Source organism: Mesoplodon densirostris, chromosome 4, assembly GCF_025265405.1.
Source record: "Mesoplodon densirostris isolate mMesDen1 chromosome 4, mMesDen1 primary haplotype, whole genome shotgun sequence".
NCBI classification, from domain to species: domain Eukaryota; kingdom Metazoa; phylum Chordata; class Mammalia; order Artiodactyla; family Ziphiidae; genus Mesoplodon; species Mesoplodon densirostris.
In genome coordinates, this window is record NC_082664.1 from 117,758,501 (window position 1) to 117,782,219 (window position 23,719).

General features: G+C 34.6%; 1 protein-coding gene across 10 annotated transcripts in view; it reads right to left on the reverse strand.

The window, feature by feature from the left end:
- Positions 1-23,719, reverse strand: part of SCAPER (S-phase cyclin A associated protein in the ER) — a 498,644-nt gene that overhangs the window by 293,795 nt on the left and 181,130 nt on the right. For all 10 annotated transcript variants that reach the window (XM_060096948.1, XM_060096953.1, XM_060096954.1 and 7 more), the window contains 3 exons: positions 20,330-20,470; positions 5,379-5,534; positions 53-195 (listed from right to left, as the gene is read on the reverse strand). In XM_060096948.1, coding sequence (XP_059952931.1) covers positions 53-195; positions 5,379-5,534; positions 20,330-20,470 — 440 coding nt within the window. The remainder of the gene's footprint in view (positions 1-52; positions 196-5,378; positions 5,535-20,329; positions 20,471-23,719) is intronic.

Here is a 23,719-nt window from a genome sequence, read left to right on the forward strand (position 1 = left end):
CACTCACTGCAAATGTTCATCAGGATCAAAATCAAGATAGCAAATGAAGTACCTAGCTCTTTCCCGGGCAGCATCTTCCCGGGCTTTTTCCTTTTCTTGCCTCTGTTGCTCAATTCGGGCTTCTTGTTCTTTCCTCTTCATTAACAATTCTTCTACACGGGCCTGCCTTTCTGCTTCTAGAGCTCTCTTACGTTCCTAACGTCAGAAATATTTTAAAAGATGTTAGAATTATGTGTAAGATGAAAATGATTAAAGGTGACATAGCTTTGACATATACTTATATATTCAAGCCAAATAGATCCCTGGCTTGTCATTAGGTATGCTTCTCAGAAGTTAAATAAAATCAAATACCAATACTATCTGGTTTTCATATGTCATTTACCAGTGTTACAAATAATTAGAAGAATAAATGCTGGGCTTCCCTGGTGGCGCAGTGGTTAAGAATCCTCCTGCCAATGCAGGCGACATGGGTTCGAGCCCTGGTCCAGGAAGATCCCACATGCCGCGCAGCAACTAACCCCGTGTGCCACAACTTCTGAGCCTGCACTCTAGAGCCTGGAGCCACAACTACTGAGCCAGCGTGCTGCAACTATTGACGCCCACACGCCTAGAGCCCATGCTCCACAACAAGAGAAGCCACCACAATGAGAAGCCCGCACACCACAACAAAGAGTAGCCCCCACTTGCCACAACTAGAGAAAGCCCGCACGCAGCAACGAAGACCCAACACAGCCATAAATAAATAAAATAAAATAAATAAATTTATTAAAAAAAGAATAAATGCTATTTTAGGCAGATACTATCTTATTAGAACCTGATACATATTTTATGGTTAATCGCTTCTAAAGCTTTGTGTTGGAAATGGTTATAGAAATAACAGAACATGATGAATAAAGCATAATTAACAGATTTTATTTCTGAACTAAGCTTTCATATAGGAATTAAGTGAAGAAAAGCTTGTGGCAGGGAGAAAGAGGCATTATAATACAGCATAGTGGGTAAGAGAGTGGACACTGTATTAGATTCCCTGATTTTGTTTCCTGATTACATTATTTACCAGCTGGGTGACCCTGGTCTAGTTATATTATACATGTGACTTAGTTTTCTGGAAGACAAATAACAATAGTGCTTATTTCTTAGGATACTGTGAAGAACACATGAGATAATACATGAAAAACACTTACATAGGGGTTAGCATATACTAAATTCTCAATAATTATCATCATCATCATCTTTAATGCAGAAGATAACTTCATTAAAATACTGTGATATACTTCCTGTGTATTTTTGCCTACTAGGAGTACTTAGCTAATTTTCACCATATTACTAGATGTACTGATATATTTCTTTCAATTCATCCCCATCCCCTAGGGAGCTCACACAACATCTCCCTGGTCCCTACTCTTTATGATAAATGGAACACACTACACTGATCTAGGCTCTAGTAACTACTACTTACATAGCCTTGGGCAAGTCATTTTACCTTAAAGAGACCCAGTTTGCTGTGAGATCTAAATTATTAACACAGGTAAGTACTTAGCAAAGTGTTTAGTACATAGTAAAGTGTTCGGTAAATGAGAGCAGAAAAGAAATGCTAAAGCAGTTTCTGTTTAGAGAACACTGGGGAGAGATGCTAATATTCCTAATAGTTAACTAAGTTACTAATAAGCTCACAATGGTAACTTTATATCTACAACAAGCTGTATCTACCCAGGGGAAGAAAACCTTTTTAAAGTAGTAACACAAAAGTGTCCCTATTTCTTTTCTTTCTTTCTTTTTTTTTGGCGGGGGGCCTGCGAACTAGAGGGAATGCACTGAATTCAGGAGAGCACATCTGACAGATCGTAGACTGTTGCAGGTGGGCAATTAGATTTTAAATATAGTCTTTACTTTCTAACATACTATTCATGAACTGGTTATAGCTATTTCTCATTACTAAATATAATATGTAGAAACTTTTTTAGTTATATACTCTCTGAAAAACTCAAGAGTAAAAAACAATCAAACCTGGTACAGAAAATTTTCTCCAATAAAAAACATGAACAGGGACTTCCCTGGTGGTCCATTGGCTAAGACTCCACACTCCCAATGCAGGGGGCCTGGGTTCGATCCCTGGCTGGGGAACTATTCCCTCATGCATGCCTCAACTAAGAGTTTACATGCCGCAACTATGAGTCCACATGCCACAGCTAAGAACTCCACGTGTAGAAACTAAAGATCCCACGTGCCACAACTAAAACCTAGTGCAGCCTAAATAAATAAATATTTAAAAACAAAAAACATGAACAAAAGAGTTTTCCCTTAAACTCAAATTTATTTTTAAAATATGCATTATGTCTGAAAACACAACTTTCACACTAAAATGCAAAAGGTTAAAGCATTAAATATAAAGAATTAAACCAGAACTTTTCATTTCATATTTTATAAAACCAAAATCTTGAGGGACATACTTTTAAAAATTATAAGTTGGCCTTATAAATGAAATTTATTAATATTATATACAAACAATTACTTTATGTGTATGTGCAATGTAGCTAAGTTGTATGCATAAATATGATGTCAACTTGCTGATTGTTTTTACGGATATAAGAAATACTCCAACATTGTACTAATAGAAATAACTGGACTTCAAAAAATATCCAATCTTCTAATTTCTGTTTTTAATAAGTGGAAGAGAAAATTGGTAACTGTATACATAATGAGTAAAATTAGTAAATTCACCTAGTATTTTCCTTTCTATAATTTAAATTTCCTAAAGATAGGAAACTTTGTACCCCACAAAAGCATTTGTACAGGGCAGGAGTTCGATAAATATCTATTAAACGAATGAAGCATAACTTTATAAAATAATATTCATTATAAATCTATATGCTCACAAATAAAAAGCATAGACCTACAGCAAATGAACTGTAAAGATATCTAACTCTCAACCCTTCTGAAACCTCTCAGACTCCCATGTACTTTGTTTCACAGTCAAGGATGTATTTATGGCAGCCTAAGAAAGGATTTTGCAACCCCGCCCTTTACGCCTACAAATCAGAAGATTAGGGCAAGAGAACAAGGCCAAATATCTAAGAAAACTGGGCTTAAAACTAATCCATCAATAATTTATATAGCAAAAAAGGGAAACTGAGAAGATATGATGGCAGCATTAACTTAGTATTTCACTTACAAAAAACAAGAATCACAATTGCCTTTAACAATTTAACATTTATGTGAATGTTTCAAGAGTAAAAGTAAAGCAGATGGAGGGCCTCTGAATTCTTTATTAAGTTAGTAACTTACTCTTATTGTATTTACAGAATGTTTGGCATTATCTCCTTGCACATATAGTAATGACTACATATTTTTAAAATTTTTAAATTTTATATATATGTTATATATTACCAATGAATTTTTCTAGTATCAGTTATCTCGATTAAACTTATGTACATACATTTTAAATTTTTCACTGAAAATTAAATCCATAGGAAATTTCTACATTTTTAAAGATAAAAATAAGTCTGAGTAGTCAAAACAAATTTTAAGTGTTAGTGAGTTCAGAAGATTCCTTACTACTTTCAGAAAAATACTGCTTTCCTTTACGCCTTAATAAATGTTCCAAATTATAAAATAAGAGTCATCATTTTTAAACAGAAGATAACTGTTATATTTCAGATCTTCAAATCTGCAAAATAAATGCAGAAAAAGTAACTAAAGATGTCTATTCAAAAATATACAATAATACTCATATATTTCCCCCCAAATCCAGTTAAGAAGTTACCTCTTCCACAGAACTTTCCCTGACATTCCCCTCCCACCAAGAGAGCTAATTATTCCCTTCTCTGTGATACCACTGTAACCTATACAGTACAGGTTTCTATTACACTTTCACACTGTGTTGTATTATTTGCCATAAAGGCAAAGATCATATCTCATTTATTTCTGAATTATTAATGCCTAATGGTTGCTCAAAAGTAACACACAATTTTCAAAATAATTATGATTTTTTAACATCTTTATTGGAGTATAAAAAATAATTATTTTTATGAAATGGTTTGATGCAGAAAAAGAAAGAGCAATAACGCTGAAGGGATGGCTCAAATTAAAAATTCAAATATCCTATTTCACTTACTCATCTAAGAATGTTAGTTAATGGGTAATTAACTTTTAAATGATAAAAATGAAATTTTTTACTGCTCCTTTGAGAGGAAAAGCTAAAGTTTCTCTAAAAGTAGTATCCTGTATTTTTAAACATAAGTTAGCTTGGCACTCAGATTAAAATGAGACCTTGAACTCAAACCAAATAGAGATTGGGGTGAATATGGGACTGCTTGCTAGTGTACAAAAACAGCATAAAGTAACCAATAAACTTGAAAACTGTAATGATATTTTAATTTCCTAAAATTACCAGTGACATGAAGAAGCATGAAACATTAATAACATCCCTAGCTTTTAACGTAACAACAAAGCTCTTCATGGTCAGGTCCCTAACTCTACATGCATTACTCACTCATCTCCTGCATAGAATGCCTACTTCGCACCATTTACGACTGTCTCAGTTTTCAAAACTTAGTTGAGGCATCGCCTCCTCCAGGAAGCTTTTCCTGACGTTCTCACATCTCTGCCACTCTCAATTTGAGTAACAGGTTCTCCTTTGTGCTTCCAAAAACGCCTTTACTGTTACACTAATCCTAATGGGTTAAGATTTGTTTACATATATGTCTTCCCATTGAGATCAAGGATATATCTTTTTCATGTCCTTGAGCAAAGCACAGCACACAGATTATAGTAGTAATTCAATAAATGATGACTGAATGAATAAACAAATAAATATTAGTCATAATAGATAAAGTATGTCTGAATCCATATCTGATCTTGAGGAAGATTTAAATAGTTTAAAACCATCACTAAAGTTTATGTGTTAAGTCTTCTTCCCATCCTGAAAATGGTAGCTAACTTAGGGTATGCTACAGAGGTTAAAGTACCTGATGACACTGCCCAATATATGACAGGTGCTCTTTATCATAAGCATAAGGATTGCCCAGTTCTTTAAGGCTATATACACTGGTTCAAATACAATCCATTTGTAAGGGAAGAAAGGAACATATTCTTGCCCAACCCAATTAGAAAAGAATAGATAATAATCTGTCCAGAGCAATTTAGTCCTTCATCTGGTTGAGACTACAGATTCAAATTGACAAAAACACAGATAACCCAATCTGAAGGAGTACACACTGCCTGGAAAATCAGACTTCCTGTTTCCAAACCGTGCTACACTAAACCATGCATCCTTGGGAACACAGACTTGGTCTTACTCCTTTTTCTATCCTCAGCACCTGGCTCAGAGCCTAGGAAATGGCTGCTGCTCAATAAATGCTTGCAGAATAAAATTCTACCTGAACAGCTTCATCACGTGCTTGCTTTTCTTCCTGTCTTCGCTGACGCTCTTCCTGTAACTCATTAAGCCTCTGCTCATATTCCTTCAATTTTGATAAAACATCATGGCGTTTGTTCTGGGCTTCGAGGGTATTTATAAAGGCAATTTCGTTTACCTGCAATAAAAAAAATGGAGAAAGTGAGTTTCAAATCAGGTTAATTCTAAGGCACATCACAAAAATAAGAAACTTAACAGTCTTTATATAATAATACAAACCAGTTTTAAGGCATAGACCAAAAAATGAACGACTTATAGTCTTTTCTTTCAATACTTATCCCCAAAATGGATAATAATCCAGTGTACATAACAAACCCATAGGCTGCAGTAAGAAGTGATTTAGAGAAGTGGTCCCCAACCTTTTTGGCACCAAGGACTAGTTTCGTGGAAGACAGTTTTTCCACGGACGGGGGTGGTGAGAGGATGGTTCAGGCATTAATGCGAGTGATGGTACAGGCGGTAATGCAAGCGCTGTTCAGGTGGTAACGGAAGTGATGTGAAGCAGCAGATGAAGCCGCTTGGTTGGCCGCCACTCACCTCCTACTGTATGGCCTGGTTCCTAACAGACCACAGGACCGCTAATGGTCCGCGGCCTGGGGGTTGGGGACCCCTGATTTAGAGTAAAGGTCTGCCATTGAAATATTTTTTATTGAAGTATAGTTAATTTACAATGTTATGTTAGTTTCGGTGTACAGCAAAGTGATTCAGTTATACATATACATATGTTCTTTTCCATTATAGTTTATTACAGGATATTGAATATAATTCCCTGTGCCATACAATATGACCTTGTTGCTTATCCATTCTATATATAATATCAATAGTTCGCATCTGCTAGTCCCAAATTCCCAATCCAACCCTCCCCCTTGGTGACCACAAGTCTGTTCTCTATGTCTGTGAGTCTGTTTCTGTTTCATAGATAAGTTCATTTGTGTCATAGCTTAGATTCTACAAATAATGATATCATATGGTATTTGTCATCTCTTTCTTACTTCACTTAATGTGATAATCTCTAGGTCCATCCACGTAGATGCAAATGGCATTATTTTATTCTTTTTATGGCTGAGTAATATTCCATTGTATATGTTTACATCTTCTTTATCCATTAATCTGTCAATGGACATTTAGGTTGTTTCCATGTGTTGGATACTGTAAATAGTGCTGCTATGAACATAGGGGTGCATGTATCTTTTTGAATTAGAGTTCTATCCAGATATATGTCCAGGAGTGGAATTGCTGTATCATATGGCAACTCTATTTTTAGTTTTTTGAGGAACCTCCATATTGTTCCCCATAGTGGCTGTACATGGTCACCAATTTTGTAGGAGGGTTTCCTTTCTTCCACCCCCTCTCCAGCATTTGTTATTTGTAGACTTTTTAATGATGGCCATTATGACCAGTGTAGGATGGTACCTCATTGTAGTTTTGACTTGAATTTCTCTAATAATTAGTGATGGTGAGCATCTTTTCATGTGCCTGTTAGCCATTTATATTGTCTTCTTTGGAGAAATGTCTATTTAGGCCTCCACTGAAATGTTTTTAAGAGACAAATTAAGATCTTTATAGAAACCATTTTATAAAGTTACTTAATATCATTGTGATTTGACATTATACAAGTTACATTTAGTTTTAATAGGTTTGTACATTATTCTAATGAGTTTGAGATGACAAAACTTAAAGTAAACAAACAAATCATTTTTCTTTAACATACACCAAATAAGTGACAACTAGGTACAAGGTAGTAAACTATATACCTCATCCTCAACTTCACATATATTGAGTCTAAACAGTCAAGTTTTGCTAGAGAGTACAGTTTTTTTTAATAGATCTTTATTGGAGCATAATTGCTTCACAATACTGTGTTAGTTTCTGTTGCACGACAAAGTGAATCAGCCATACGCATACACATGTCCCCATATCCCCTTCCTCTTGAGCCTCCATCCCATCCTCCCTATCCCACCCCCCTAGATCATCACAAAACACCGAGCCGATCTCCCTGTGCTACGCTGCTGCTTCCCACCAGCCAACTGTTTTACATTCAGTAGTGTATATATGTTGATGCTACTCTCACTTTGCCCTCCCACCCTATGTCCTCAAGTCCATTCTCTATGTCTACCTCTTTATTCCTGCCCTGCAACTAGGTTCATCAGTACCTTTTTTTTTTCAGATTCCATATATACGTGTTAGCATACAGTATTTGTTTTTCTCTTTCTGACTGACTTCACTCTGTATGACAGACTCTAGGTCCATCCACCTCACTACAAATAACTCGATTTCATTTTTTTATGGCTGAGTAATATTCATTGTATATATGTGTCACGTCTTCTTTATCCATTCATCTGTCGATGGACATTTAGGTTGGTTCCATGTCCTGGCTATTGTAAATAGTACTGCAATTAACACTGTGATACATGACTCTTTTTGAATTATGGTTTTCTCAGGGTATATGCTCAGTAGTGGAACTGCTGGGTCATATGGTAGTTCTATTTTTAGTTTTTTAAGACACCTCCATACCATTTTCCATAGTGGTTATATCAATTTACACTCCCACCAACATAATTAAATGAAATAGAAACAAAGAAAACATTAGCAAAGATCAATAAAACTAAAAGCTGGTTCTTTGAGAAGATAAACAAAATTGATAAACCCTTAGCCAGACTCATCAAGAAAAAAAGGGAGAGGACTCAAATCAATAAAATTAGAAATGAAAAAGGAGAAATCACAACTGACACCGCAGAAATACAAAGGATTATAAGATACTACTACAAACAACTATAGGCCAATAAAATGGACAATCATGAAGAAATGGACAAATTCGTGGAAAGGTAAAATTTTCCAAGACTGAACCAGGAAGAATTAAAAAATATAAACAGACCCATCACAAGTAATGAAATTGAAGCCATAATTAAAAATCTTCCAAGAAACAAAAGTCCAGGACCAGATGGCTTCACAGGTGAATTCTATCAAACATTTAGAGAAGAGCTAACACCCATCCTTCTCAAACTCTTCCAAAATATTGCAGAGGGAGAAACACTCCCAAATTCTTTCTATGAAGCCACCATCACCCTGATACCAAAACCAGAAAAAGATATCACAAAAAAATAAAATTACAGACCAATATCACTGATGAACATAGATGCAAGATCCTCAACAAAATACTAGCAAACAGAATCAAACAGCACATTAAAAGAATCATACACCATGATCAAGTGGGATTTATCCCAGGGATGCAAGGATTCTTCAATATATGCAAATCAATCAATGTGATATACCAGATTAACAAATTAAGGAATAAAAACCATATGATCATCTCAATAGATGCAGAAGAAGCTTTTGACAAAATTCAACACCCATTTATGATAAAAACTCTCCAGAAAATGGGCATAGAGAGAACCTACCTCAACATAATAAAGGCCGTTTATGATAAAACCACAGCAAGCATCATACTCAATGGTGAAAAACTGAAATCATTTCCAATAAAATCAGGAACAAGACAAAGATGTCCACTCTCACCACTCTTATTCATCATAGTTTTGGAAGTCCTAGCCACAGCAATCAGAGAAGAAAAGAAATAAAAGGAATACAAATTGGAAAAGAAGAGGTAAAACTGTTACTGTTTGCCAGTGACATGACACTGTAAATAGAAAATCCTAAAGATGCCACCAGAAACTACTAGAACTAATCAATGAATTTGATGAGGTTGCAGGAAACAAAATTAATGCACAGAAATCTCTGGCATTCCTATACAGCAACAATGAAACATCAGAAAGAGCAATTAAGGAAACACTCCCATTTACCATTGCAACAAAAAGAATAAAATACCCAGGAATAAACGTGCCTGAGGAGGCGAAAGACTTGTACTCATAAAACTATAAAACACTGATGAAAGGAATCACAGAAGACATAAACAGATGGAGGAATATACGATGTTCTTGGACTGGAAGAATCAATATTGTGAAAATGAATGTACTACCCAAGGTAATTTACAGATTCAGTGAAATCCCTATCAAACTACCAATGGCATTCTTCACAGAATTAGAACAAAATATTTTACAATTCATATGGAAACGTGGAAGACACTGAATAGCCAAAGCAAGCTTGAGAAAGAAAAATGGAGTTGGAGGAATCAGCCTCCCCGACTTCAAACTATACCACAAAGCTACAGTAATCAAGGAAGTATGGTACTGGCACAAAAACAGAAATATAGATCAATGGTAAAGGAGAGTAAAGTTTTTATGAGTAAAGTACAGCTAATGATAAAAAAATGGAAAATGTCTGTTGGGGTCAAATTTCTCATTCTTGAAAGCCAGAAGGAAGGCATGCCACAGTGAAAAAGGTAGAGTGAAATAGGGAAGTAAACAAACACTGGAGCTTACTCTCTCTGAAAGAAGTATAGATGCCAGGAATCCATGTTGGATGAAATAAAACCTATCACTAGATATGTTACAAAGTGAAACAAGAAAGTTTGAATACAGTTCTAGCAAAGATTTCCCAAACTCCATCCCATGTAACTACTTTCGTAAGTAAATTAACAATATAATCATTTCTGAAGGTATACTGAAAGTATAAGACAAACAGGTACACTCAAGGAAAATTAATCATAATGTATCAAGGGTCACATGTTAAACATAATCAAGAAGGAAGAAAAAGAAATGGGACCTAATGCTCCAGACAAAATAAATAAAATAAAATTCAGAGGGAAGAATGTGCAAAAGCAGCATAAAAAATCCAATCTGTGATGTTGGTCAAATGTTACAAAATTTTAGTTATGCTAGTTGAATATGTTTGGAGATGTAATGTACAGCATGGTGATAATAGTTAATAGTACTGTACTATATACTTGAAACTTGCTAAGAAGATAGATCTGAAATCTTCTTAGCATGTGCGCGCGCACACACACACTTAGTAACTAAGTAGAGGTAACAGATATTTTAATTAGTTGGATTGTAGTGATCATCCCACAATGTATATGTATATCAAAATATCAAGTTGTACACCTTAATATATACAATTTTGATATGTCAATGATATCTCAATCAAACTGTAAGTAAATAAATAAATAAATAAATAAGACATTTCCTGGAAATTAACTGGAAGAAAACATAACCAAAGAAACAGCAGAATATCTCCTAGGCACACTTTGTAATGTAAAAGAAGTCAACACGAACCTGAATTTAAAGGTGCAAAAAAGATGATAAAATGACATGATAAAATAAAGGAAGACTAGAGAGTTAAGGAAACTTAGGACAAAAGTAACACAATCACAGAATTAATTAAATTAGAAAAAGCATGAAACAGAGCAAAGATGGTAAAAAATCAAATCACTAACAGAGGAAAGGCTTGTTATAATCACAGTTAATATGGATTTTAAAATGAAAATTTATGTGTAAGTAATAACTTTTGAACATGGAGAACAAGTTAAGATGACCTAATGTAAGAATAGTATCTGTAAAGTTAAGAAAGACAAAATATTCCAATATATAATACAGAAAATTTTCCCTGAAAACAAGAAATACTGAAAATTGAGAAAGCCCACTTTATTTCATGAAGAATTTATTCAGAAGATCAACACCGAGAATATCCTTATTAAATCACAAAACATTAAGGAACAAGCACAAATTTTTTAAGCTTCCAGGCAGTAAATGCAACTCATCTATGAGAAAGAGGGAGAAAAAATTTGTCTGGCCTCAGGCTTCTCCACAGAATTAGGTAATGCTAGAAAAACATGGAATAATGCCTACAAAACGTTGAAGGAAAGATATTCTGAACCATGAATCTGATCTCTAGCCAAGATGTACTCTGAAATGCCACAGGCCTTTGATACCTAAGAACTCAAGGAATAGAGCACAATAACCTCTTCCTGAAAAAATCACTTGTTAATAAAATCCAGCCAACCAGGTCAAGACAAAGAACTCATGAATGGAGGATTAGGCAAGCTATGCATCCATTCATACATAGTAGGAAAACTGAACTGTGGAATTTATAGTTTCAGAGCAAAATGTAAATGTTATAAACCTTAACAATGTAAAAATAATGAAACTATGAAAATTCTTGGGAGGAGATCTTGTGATAAAGAAACATTTATTACAAATTCAATAAGTCCCTCAATTTTACTTCCACGTCACTTCCTTATCTTAAAATGGAACTAAAATAGAAATGAATACTTCTTATTAAGAAGTACCCTGGATAGTATAATTCTTTTTATTATTTATTAATTAATTAATTTTTTTTTTTTTTTGGGCTGTGTTGGGTCTTCATTTCTGTGTGAGGGCTTTCTCTAGTTGCGGCAAGTGGGAGCCACTCTTCATCGCGGTGTGCGGGCCTTTCACTGTTGTGGCCTCTCTTGTTGTGGAGCACAGGCTCCAGACCCACAGGCTCAGCAGTTGTGGCTCACGGGCCTAGCTGCTCTGCGGCATGTGGGATCTTCCCAGAACAGGGCTCGAACCCGTGTCCCCTGCATTGGCAGGCAGACTCTCAACCACTGCGCCACCAGGGAAGCCTGATAGTATAATTCTATTTTATAAAGTTATCTATTCATTCAATCTAAACATTATTCTAAAGAGATTTCTGGAAGAGTATTTATAATGTAAATGGTAGCTATTTCTGAGGGTGGGATTTTGAGTTTTCTTTGCTACATATTGCTCGAATTCTTTAAAATGAGAATAAACCATTTTTATAACAATATGGCCACTATTCTACATATAAAACAGAACTAAAGAAAGCTAGAGTAATGCATTTATACAAAGACTTAAAGACAAGAGAAAGTCCCTGAAGGTTTTTAAGTTGAGAGGTAATACAATAATGTCCTTAAGAAAGATTAATTTGAAGGGAGTAGGGACAAAAGGCAAGAATAACAACTGCAAATATTGATAAATGATCACAAGCTTTCCAAGTCTAGATTAATGGGAGACTAGTGATACCATTCATCTGAAACATGAATTTCAGGAAAGGCAAATGATTTGGGATACAGGGATGGTAAGCTGATGAGTTTCACTGGATACAATCATCAAGCAATAGGTAATTGAGTCTAGAGCTTCACTGAGAGGGTGGGGTTAAAATGCAGACCTAGGAGTCACTACAGAGAGGATATCTGAAGCAATGAGAATGATTGTGATATTCAAGGAAAGGAATAAGTGAAGTGGACTGAAGGCAGTAACATTAAGCAGCAAAAGAAAAAGGGAAGATAGTAAAGCATTGGTTAGGAAAGCAGAAGGAAAACCAAGGTAGCACAGAAGAAAGTATTCTAGAAAAAAATACATAACAGTGTTGATAATGAACAGATCCAGAAAAGGCTTTTAAACATAGTGATAACAGAGTAACATTCTGAAAGGAAAGTACAGTATAGCACAGAGGAAAAATGGTGTCATAAGGAATTCAAGAAGACAGGAGTGATGAGGTAGTGGAAATGAGCACAGACAGCTCTTTCTAGGCATCTAGTGATTTACAAAAGAAAAGAATAGGTAATCTATAGAACAGGTGGAAGTAGTCAGTCTAGAGGAAGAAAGCAAAGGAGCAGGCACAAGAAGATAACTGATGAAGCAAATTTTAAAAGCAGGCAAGAGGACACAGCACAAGGAAAAGGCTACTGCCATAAATAAGGAAAAAGATGTCTTTTCCTCAAAAAACCCCCCAAAACCCTGTAATTATGAGTAGACACGTTGCATCTGAAAAACTATCAATGAGACCATTAAGAAACTGAAAATAAAAGCCATTTTTATACTATTAAATAAATGATAAAATCAGGTGCTAAATATCTCTGCCTGTAATAATAATCACTATCAACTAAATAGTAGATGACTTATTTTCAATCATCTGTGTATCCAAAAAAGAACTAAGACATTTGAAATGACTGTTAATTTATGCCAAGAACTCACAAAAAAGTATATATGGAAAAACTTATATCTTACACAGGACTGAAATAAATATATTTGGTATGTCTCAAGGACATATTCTTAAGTTCTAGTGGAACTTAAGTATATTTTAAATCACTGGATTATTAGAACTTCTGGATTAGTAATAAAACAATAGAAATGCATTAGGGACTTAAGGAAAAGTTAGGAAGTGGAACACAAATAGGATGTGGCATTCTATGAAATTCTAATATTTTACAGAGTATTTACAGCATACCAAGGACGGCATTAACTGCTTCACAATATGCACAACCTAATGTAATCCTTTCAGCAATTCTTTGAGATGTAGGTAAGATTATTCCTATTTTACAGATCAACAAATAGGCTGAGAGGCTAAAATAACACCCAAGACCATTCAGGTACTACATGGTAGAGTCAGGACCTGAATCCAAATTTATCTAACTCCAGAGACTTCAGTCCTCACTATAATGATGAAAAATTACTTCTGAAGAAGGAGCAACTGTTTGATATATGTGGAACCAAATTTCCTGATCATAAAAATCACCTGGGAGGCTTATAAAAAAATAAAGCTCCTCAGGGGCCACTCTAGCATTACTGAAAAAACCCTGCAAAGCTTGGAAAACTCTCTTTTTAACAACTCATATTACTGTTATAATCAGGCAAGACTGGGAAATATTGGCATGTGATAAATCCAAAGGTAGGAGGAGGTTTTGTCTCATAGATTAAAATGTCTGGGGATGAAAGTAATTGGCAATGTTTCACACAAACTTTTAAGATATTTATGTAATTATACTAAGAACAATTCACTCATAAAATATTTAAATGAATGAGAGAACAAGAAAAACCTAGATTGTCTATTTTTATTTTCTTTGTAGATATAATACATTTCAAAAGAGGGTTTCAGAGATTATCGAAGAGAAAGCAATGAAAATTAAGAGAACCAATAGGGCAGCAGTTGGTAGCAGGGTTTTAAAGCAGAATTTCATATTAGCAAAAATCTTAGTACAGACTCTTAACTCAGTGAACCTAACTAAGAATTTTTAAAACTGCAAATGGTAGCTGATATCTTTATGTAAAAACAACCAGCAGTCAACCACTTATCTTGATGGAAATTATTTAAACTATAGCTTGGGTTAATATGTTTATAGGAGCCACTTTGGTTTAATGAGATTATAATGAAAGTAAATATATTAGGCAATTAGATCAAAATTCATACAAGTCATATAAAAAAAGAACACAAAATGAAAATACTAAACCAATAATAAGAACAGTGGTAAAAGCATAGGCTTTGGAACCACAAACATCAGGATTTTAATTCTGGCTATATGACCATCAACAATCTGCCTTCAGACTGCTCCTCTAAAATATAAAAATAATACATAGTTCAGAATTTCCACTTCCAGCTATGATGGAGTGATAGGGTCCAGATGCACCCTCCCACCTTAAACTAAAAAATTAGACAAATATATAAAATATATGAAATTCAATTAATGTAACACAGCAAATATCAAAAGAACAAAGGACAAAACCACATTATTCTTGCAATAGATGGCGAAAAAGGATTTGACAAAATCTAATACTCCTTCATGATAAAAACACTCAACAAACTAGGAGTAAAAAGGATCTTCCTCAATCTTTGAAGGGTATCTATGAAAACCCCATACCTAACATCATACTTGATGATGAAAGACTAAATGCCCCCCACTCCAAAGATCAGGAACAAGACAAGGATGTCCGCTCTTACCACTTCTATTCAGTATTGTATTGCAGGTTGTATCCTGAGCAATAAGCAACAACAATAACAACAAAAATCAAAGCCATACAGATTGGTAAAGAAGAAGTAAAACCATCTCTAGTTGCAGATGGTATGATCTTGAATATAGAAAATCTTAAGGAATCCACTAAAAAGCTATTACAATTAATGAGCAAGTTCAAGCAAGGTTGCAGGAGTTAAGATAAATATATAAAAATCAATTGTATTTCTATACACTAGAAATAAACAACCTGAAAATGAAATTAAGAAAACAATTCCATTTACACTCACCTCCAAAAGAGTACAATCAATACTTAGGAATTAATTTAAACAAGAAGGTGAAAGGCTTGTGTGCTGAAAATTAGAAAACACTCCATAAAGAAATTAAGGAAGATTTAATTAACTGGAAAGATATCCTGTGTTCATGGATTGGAAGATCTAATATTAAGATGGCAATACTCCCCAAAGCACTGTAAAAATTCAATGCAATCCTAACAAAACTCCAATGGACTTTTTTATGGAAATGGAAAGCTTATCCTCATCCTAACTGCAAGTTACCCCAAAGAGCTAAGACAACATTGAAAAAGAATGAAATTGGAGGAGTATAGTTCCTGATTTCAAAGCTTACTAAAGTGCTACAGTAATCAAAACAGTGTGATACCAGCATAAGGACAGACGTATAGACCAGTGGAATAAAACTGAGAGAAGAGAAATAAACCTGTACACCTATGGCTAATTGATTTCCAGCAAGTGTGCCAAGACCATTCACTGGGGAAAGAATAGTGTCTTCAAGAAGCAGTGCTTGGACAAATGATATCCACCTGCAAAAGAATAAAGGCAGACCCCCTTACCTCATTCTGTATATAAAAATTAATTCAAAATGTATCTATGACCTAAATATAAAAGCTAAAACCATAAAACTCTTAGAAGAAAACATGGAGGTAAATCTTCATGATTTTGAATTTGGCAATAATTTCTTAGCACAAAAAGTACAAAAAATAAAACAAAAGATAGATAAATTGGACTTCATCAACATTAAAAACTTTTGTGCAAAGAACATTATCAACAAAGTGAAAAGATAACCTACACAGCATGAGAAAATATCTGCAAATTATGTATCTGATAAAGGACTAGTATTGAGAATATACAAAGAACTCTTACAGCTGAACATCAAAGAGACAAACAGCCCAATTAAAAAAAATGAGCAATGGACTCTGAATAGACTTTTTTCTAAGGAAGATATACAAATAGCCAATAAGCACATAAATAGATGCTCAATATTGTTAGTCATTAAGGAAATGGACAGATTCCTAGAAAGACACAAATTACACAAGAGAAAGAGATAATATGAATAGCCCTATGTATTTAAAAAAATGGAATTTTTAGCAAAAAAACTCAACCACAAAGAAAACCCCAGGCCCAGACAGCTTCATTGGTAAATTCCACAAAAAATTTAAGGAGGAAATGGTACCAGTTCCACATAAACTACTTTAGAAAACTGAAGAGGATGGAACCCTTCCCAAGTCACTTTAGGAGGCCAGCATATTCTGTTACCAAAAGCAGACAAAGACATTATAAGAAAAGAAAAAAAAAAAAGATCAAAATCCCTCACAAACACTGATGCAAAAATTCTTAAAATTTTAGCAAATGAAGCACACCAAAATATAAAACTGATATTATTTCATGACCATGTGAGGTTTATCCCAGAATTGCACAGTTACTTTGGCATCTGACAATCAAATACTGAAATTCACCATTTTAAGATCTTAAAAAAACACATAATATCATCTCAATAAATGCAGAAAAAGCAGGTAACCAAATTCAAAGTCCATGGTAAAAATTTTAGTAACTAAGAATAGAAAGGAAGTTCCTCAATCTGATAAAGAACATTTATGAAAGATCTACAGCTAATATCACACTTAATGGTGAAAGACTGAGCGCTTTCTTCCTAAAATTAGGAGCAAGGCAATGATATTGGTTCTCATCACTAATCAACATTGTGCTAGTACTGGTTAATGCAATAAAGGGAGATTAAAAAATGAAAAACATACAGGAAAAAAAGAAATAAAACTAGAACTAGTAGGTTTAGCAGGGTTGTAGGATATAAGGTAACACACTAAAATCAAATGTGTTTCTATAAGTTAGCAGCAAACAATTAGAAACAAATTTAAAACAAGATACTATTGACAACAGCATTAAAAATAAGAACTGCAGATAAATTTCATAAAATATATATAAACCAAAATAAATGGAGATATATGCCATCAGATATATGGTTCAGAATACTCAATATCATTAGGATGATACGTCTCCCCCAGATTAATCTATATATTCAATGCAATTCTAATCAAAATACAGGCAGGCCTCTTTTGGGGGGGAGGAGTAGAAATTCACAAGCTGATCCTATAAATTACATGGAAATGCAAAGAACCTAAAAGAGCAAAAATAGTTTTAGAAGAAAATAAAACTTAAGGATTTATACTTCTTGATTTCATGACTTATTATAAAGGTACAATAATGAAGATAAAGTGTTATTTATAAAGATAAATGTAACAGAATAGAAAATCAGAAATAGACACACACATATATAGCCAATTGCTTTTCAACAAGGGTCTAAGGCAATTTATTATACAAAAGATAGTCTCTTTAACAACTGATACTGAAACATTATATAACCATATGAAAAAAATGAACCTCAGCCCTACCTCACACCATATAAAAAACTTAACTCAAAATGGAACATAGACCTCATTGTAAAATTTAAAATTTCTAGAGAAAACTTAAGAGAAAATCTTAGTGACCTTAAGTTCATGTAAAGATTTTTTAAATAGGGAACAGAAAAACATAAAGTATAAAAAAAAAAGTCAATATATGGGACCTCTCCAATTTTTAAAACTTCAAAAGACACTTTTAAGAAAATGAAAAGGCAATCTGCAGACCGAGAGAAAATATTTGCAAAACATAGATATTAATATCTAAAATATACAAAGTCCTCTAAGAAATCCTGCTATTTGCCACAACATGGATGAAACTGGAGGGTACTATGCTAAGTGAAATAAGCCAGAGACAGAAAGATAAATACTGCATGGTATCACTTATATTTGGAATATAAAAGAAAAAGTGAAACTCATCAAAACAGATTTTTCTTTCTGTAGTTGATTTCTAGTTTCATACCATTGTGGTTGGAAAAAATGCTTGACATAATTTCTATCCTCTTAAATTTGCTGAGACTTGTTTTGTGGTCTAGTGTGTGATCTATCCTGGAGAACATTCCATGTACATGGGAAAAGAATGTTTATTTTGCTGTTTTTGAATATAATGTCCTATAGATATCTATTAAGTCCAACTAGTCTATTGCATCATTTAAGACCATCATTGCCTTACTGATTTTCTGTCCAGATATGGAACCAACTGAAATGCCCATCAGCAGATGAATGGATAAAATAGATGTGATATATATATACAATGGACTATTACTCAACCATAAAAAAGAACAAAATTCTGCCATTTGCAGCAACATGGATGGATCTAGAGAACGTTATGCTTAGTGAAGTAAGTCAGACAGAGAAAGACAAAAACTGTATGATATCACTTATAATTGGAATCTAAAAAATAATACAAGTGAATATATATGCAAAACAGAAACAGACTCAGAGATATAGAAAACAAACAAACCAGTAGTAACCAAAGGGAAGAGGGGAGAAGGGAGGGGCAAATTAGGGGTACAGAATTAAGACATACAAACTACTATGTATAAAATAGATAAGCAATAAGGATATATTGCTATTACATGGAATTACAGCTATTATCATGTAATAACTTTTAATGGAGTATAATCTGTAAAAATACTGAATCACTATGCTGTACACCTGAAACTAACACAATATTATAAATCAACTATACTTCAATTCAAAACATGCAAAGAAAGAGTGAACAGAAAAGTAGTTGCCACAGGCCGGGGGAAGGCAGATAGAAACAGGGAGAGATTGGTAAAAGGGGACAAACTTTTAATTATAAGATGAATGAAACCTGAGCATCTAATGTATAACATGGTAACTAAAGTCGATAACACTGTATTGTATTGATATAACTGAAATACGCTAAGAGGGTAGAACTTAAATGTTCACACACACACACACACACACACACAAAAGATAAATATGTGAGGTGATGGATATGTTAATTAATTGGATGAGGAAAATCCTTTCACAATGTATATGTATATCAAATCACCATGTAAATATCTATTTTATTTGTCAATTACATCTCAAAAAAGCTGAAAAAGAGAACTGTTTGACTAATAACCAAACAACCTAACTTTAAAAAATGAACAAAGATATTTGAACAAACACTGTACCAAATAAGAGCTACAGATAGGAAGTACACACATGAAAAGATGTTCAAAAAGCAAATTAAAACCATCAGACACTATACATAAAGACTATTATGGAATGGTTAGAATTATAGTATGTAACCATGTCAAGTGTTGGTGAGAATGTGGCTAACTAGAACTCTCATCCACTGTTGGTAAGAGTATATAAAGTGTTTCTTTAAAAGTTAAACCTATCATAAGACTCTGCCAATCTCAGGTATTTACCAGAGAAAATGAAAGCACACATCTGCACAAAGACTTGTATATGAATTTACACAGCAGCTATATCTATAACAGCCAAAAACTGGAATGAAAACAAATGTCCATCAACAAGTGACTGGATTAACAAACTATGGTATTTCTACACAATGGTATACTTCTCAGCAATGAAAAGGAAATGATACACAACAGCATGGATAAAATTCAAAACAACTATGCTGAATGAAAGATGCCAGAAGAAAGAGTACATACTCTATGATTCCATTCATATAAAATTCTGGAAAATGCTAACATCCATAGTGACAAAAAGCAGATCAGCAATTGCGTGGTAACAGAGTTGGAGGAAGGAATGAATTACAAAGAGGTATAAAGAAACTTTTGAGGGTGATGGAATTGTTTATTATTTTCACTGTACTGATGGTTTCAGGAATATATATGTCAAAACTTAACAAATTGATGCTTCACATATGTGCTATTTATTGTCTGTGAATTATACTTCATTAAACCTGTAAAAAGTAATACATATCTCATAGGATTATTGTAAGAATACGATATTGAACATAATAAGTAACAAATGAGCATGTAAAAATACTGTTATTCTGGCACAGGATAAACATTTGATAAACATTAGCTTCTCGTGTAACAACGGAAAAAGTTCTCAAGTAACTAATTCAACGTTCAAAGCACCTAAGTTATACCTTAGCTTCTTCCTCTTGTGCTTTTTTAACAATTGCTTGTAACTGCACCTCTCGTTTAAATTCAGCATGAAGTAATTTCTCTTCCATCATCCTACGTCGTTGGTCTAGTAACTCTTCTTTCCACTTCCGGACATCTTTCTCCTATATGCAATGAATTATCACATCATTAATTTCAGCATACACAGTCACTTGGCAAGAAGTGCAAACAGATAAACAGCTTAGGAATTATAAAGTCAAGAACGTGGAAAGACCTAAAGGATCATGACTAATGATTACGAACACAGCCTATGGAGCCAGACTGATGAGTTCATAATCTACCATGGTCACTTGCTCGATATATAAACTGGGCAAGTTTTTTAGCCTATGTCTCAGTTTCCTTATCTATAAAGAGAATAGTAGTACCTAACTCATAGGTTTTCAAGATTGAGTGAATATATGTAAACTCTTAGAACAGTACGTTAGATACTGGTCAAGAGAAATATTTGCTGTTATTATTATACTGTGCTATGAGCACACTTAAAAATGAAAATAGTGTATATGTCTTATCCTTATAAACATTAATGGCTCTATAACCCAAATTCAAGACAGATAATTTTATCCTAGAAATTGAAAAAAAGGTGAGAAGTTTGAAAAATAAATGTTTGCATAAGAAACATTCTCTGAAGGAACAGAGAGTTTTGACTATAGAAGGATAATTACGTTAGCTCCCTTTACTTCCTTAAAACAATATCAAATAGGAGAAGTAAAAGACTTGTCCTGTGCTCCAAGAAATCAGAACCTGCACCAATAAGAATAAATTATAGAAAATCAATGTTGGCTCAACATGAATGGGAAGAAAACTAACATTTCAGTTGAATTTTAGCTAAATAATAATGTATTTAACCACCTAAAAAAGTATGATGCAGAAACAGTACTGGATTAGGAGCTAGGAACAGGTCCTTAAAGCTCTAGCTCTGCAAATTATTGGTTATGTGATATTGGTAACTAGCTCTGCAAATTATTGGTCATGTGACATTGGAAACAGCCCTTAGCCTCTCCTAGATTCAGTTTTCACATCTATAAAATGGGGTTCAGGGGGACTTCCCTTGTGGCGCAGTGGCTAAGAATCTGCCTGCCAATGCATGAGACATGGGTTCGATTCCTGGTCTGAGAAAATCCCACATGCCGCGGAGCAACTAAGCCCGTGCACCACAACTACTGAGCCTGTGCTCTAGAGCCCAAGAGCCACAACTACTGAGCCCGCACGCCACAACTACTGAAGCCCACATGCCTGGAGCCTGTGCTCCACAACAAGAGAAGACATCGCAGTGGGAAGCCCGTGCACTGCAACGAAGACCCAAGGCAGCCAAAAATAAATAAATAAAATAATTTTTTTTTAAATGGGGTTCAGGATCTGTTCAACTCTGTGTGCCTCACAGAGGAATTGTGGTGACCAGATGAGACCATATATGTATAGAATACTGTTGAAACAATAACTCATTATATAAATTGAAGGTGGGATTTATCATTTAAATTAATTGAAGGGATACCTACATTGATGGGAGAATTAAACCAGAGAATCTCTAACGTCTTGTACAATTTCAAGAATTTACTATTTTGTTTGCATGAGTATCTGGAGATTATATTACACAGTGAGAAAATAAAGTATATAATTTTATTTGTATTAAAAACACACTAAGAAGGGAAATTATAATTGTGTTAGAACATTTTTCTAAAGCTTAAAGTGAAATAATATATTAACTCTTATAGAACCCCATGACATGGAGACTGTTTTTCATATTTGATCTATTCAATCTAAATGATTAAAATCTTGATTAAAATAATTAAATTCTTGAGATTCAGGCGAAGAGAAAAATTACAGATTTTCTTCCTTTCCCAGCCAACTACTGTACTAAGGAGAATCTTATGCCACCTCATTTTTTTTTTTTTTTTTTTTTTTGCTGTACGCGGGCCTCTCACTGCTGTGGCCTCCCCCGTTGCGGAGCACAGGCTCCGGACACACAGGCTCCGCGGCCATGGCTCGCGGGCCCAGCCGCTCCGCGGCATGTGGGATCTTCCGGGATCGGGGCACGAACTTGCGTCCCCTGCATCGGCAGGCGGACTCTCAACCACTGCGCCATCAGGGAAGCCCGCCACCTCATTTTTACATTCAAATTATTTGGTCCAATTATTTTTCCCAATTTTAAAACAAATACAAGTAATGCAAATATTTTTAACCTAGGCATATTAGTCCTCCTTTCTAGGACCAGAAGGTAACAAAGGAGTTCACCTATACTATAACGGTTACCTATCTTCTGTCATGCTGTGTTAGGTATACAGACTCCAAGATGGAGTCTGTTAGTACACAGACTCCAAGATGGCTCCAAATGATCCCAGCCACCTGGTAATCAGACCTTTGCTTGTGTATTTCCCTCCAACACTGTATCAGGATCATGACCAATACAATTCAGCAAAAGTGATGGTATATCACTTCCGAGATTAGGTTATAAAAGACAGTGCAGCTTCCGTTTTGGCAGCTCACTTGTTCACTCTCTCTCTTTCTCGTCTTCTCTCAGATTACTCTGTGGGAAAAGTAGCCATGTTGTAAGAACATCAGGCTATGGAAAGACCCACATGGCAAGATACTGAGGTCCATAGCCAACTGCTAAAGAGGAATCCAGGCCTGCCAATAACCATATGAGAGTTTGGAAGTGGATCCTTCCGCTCCAAATGACTGCTGCCCCAGACAACAGCTTGACTGCAACCTCAGGAGAGACTCTGAACAAAGAAATAACAACACAAGCCACTCCTGGTGGTTTCCATGCCCAAGAAACTGTGAGCAGTTGTTTTAAGTGAAAATGTGTATTGTTTTAAGCTGCTAAGTCTTGAGGTCCTTTGTTACACAGCACATATAACTAATACAATACTCATGTCTTCTCTGTGTAACTAACAATAAGAACGACCATATACTGAGCAACAGCCACCCGAGCAACATGCTACTGTTTTACTTACTTGCCACTTTCATCATCACAACTGGTTAACAATGATAATTGTCATTTTATGGATAAAGAAATTAAAAGGCAGTATTGTTAAGTAATTTGCCCAGGGCATCATATCCTATTATGTGGTTCAAACCAGGATTTCACCTGATTGGCCATCTCCAGAGCCCATGTTCTTTCACTACACTGACCAGAAGTTACACTGCTCTAAATACTCCAAGAATCTCTTCCATAAATCTAATTAGTGCCCCACTTATTCAAATCTGATCATCTCAAGCTCAAAACTGTCCTACCAATTCATTGAACACTTTGCACAAGACTCCCCAAGGAAACCCCCACTGAAAATGGCAAAAGACAAAGCGCAGCTTTAATAATCCATGCGAACTCAGCAAAACATCAATTTACCAGCTTT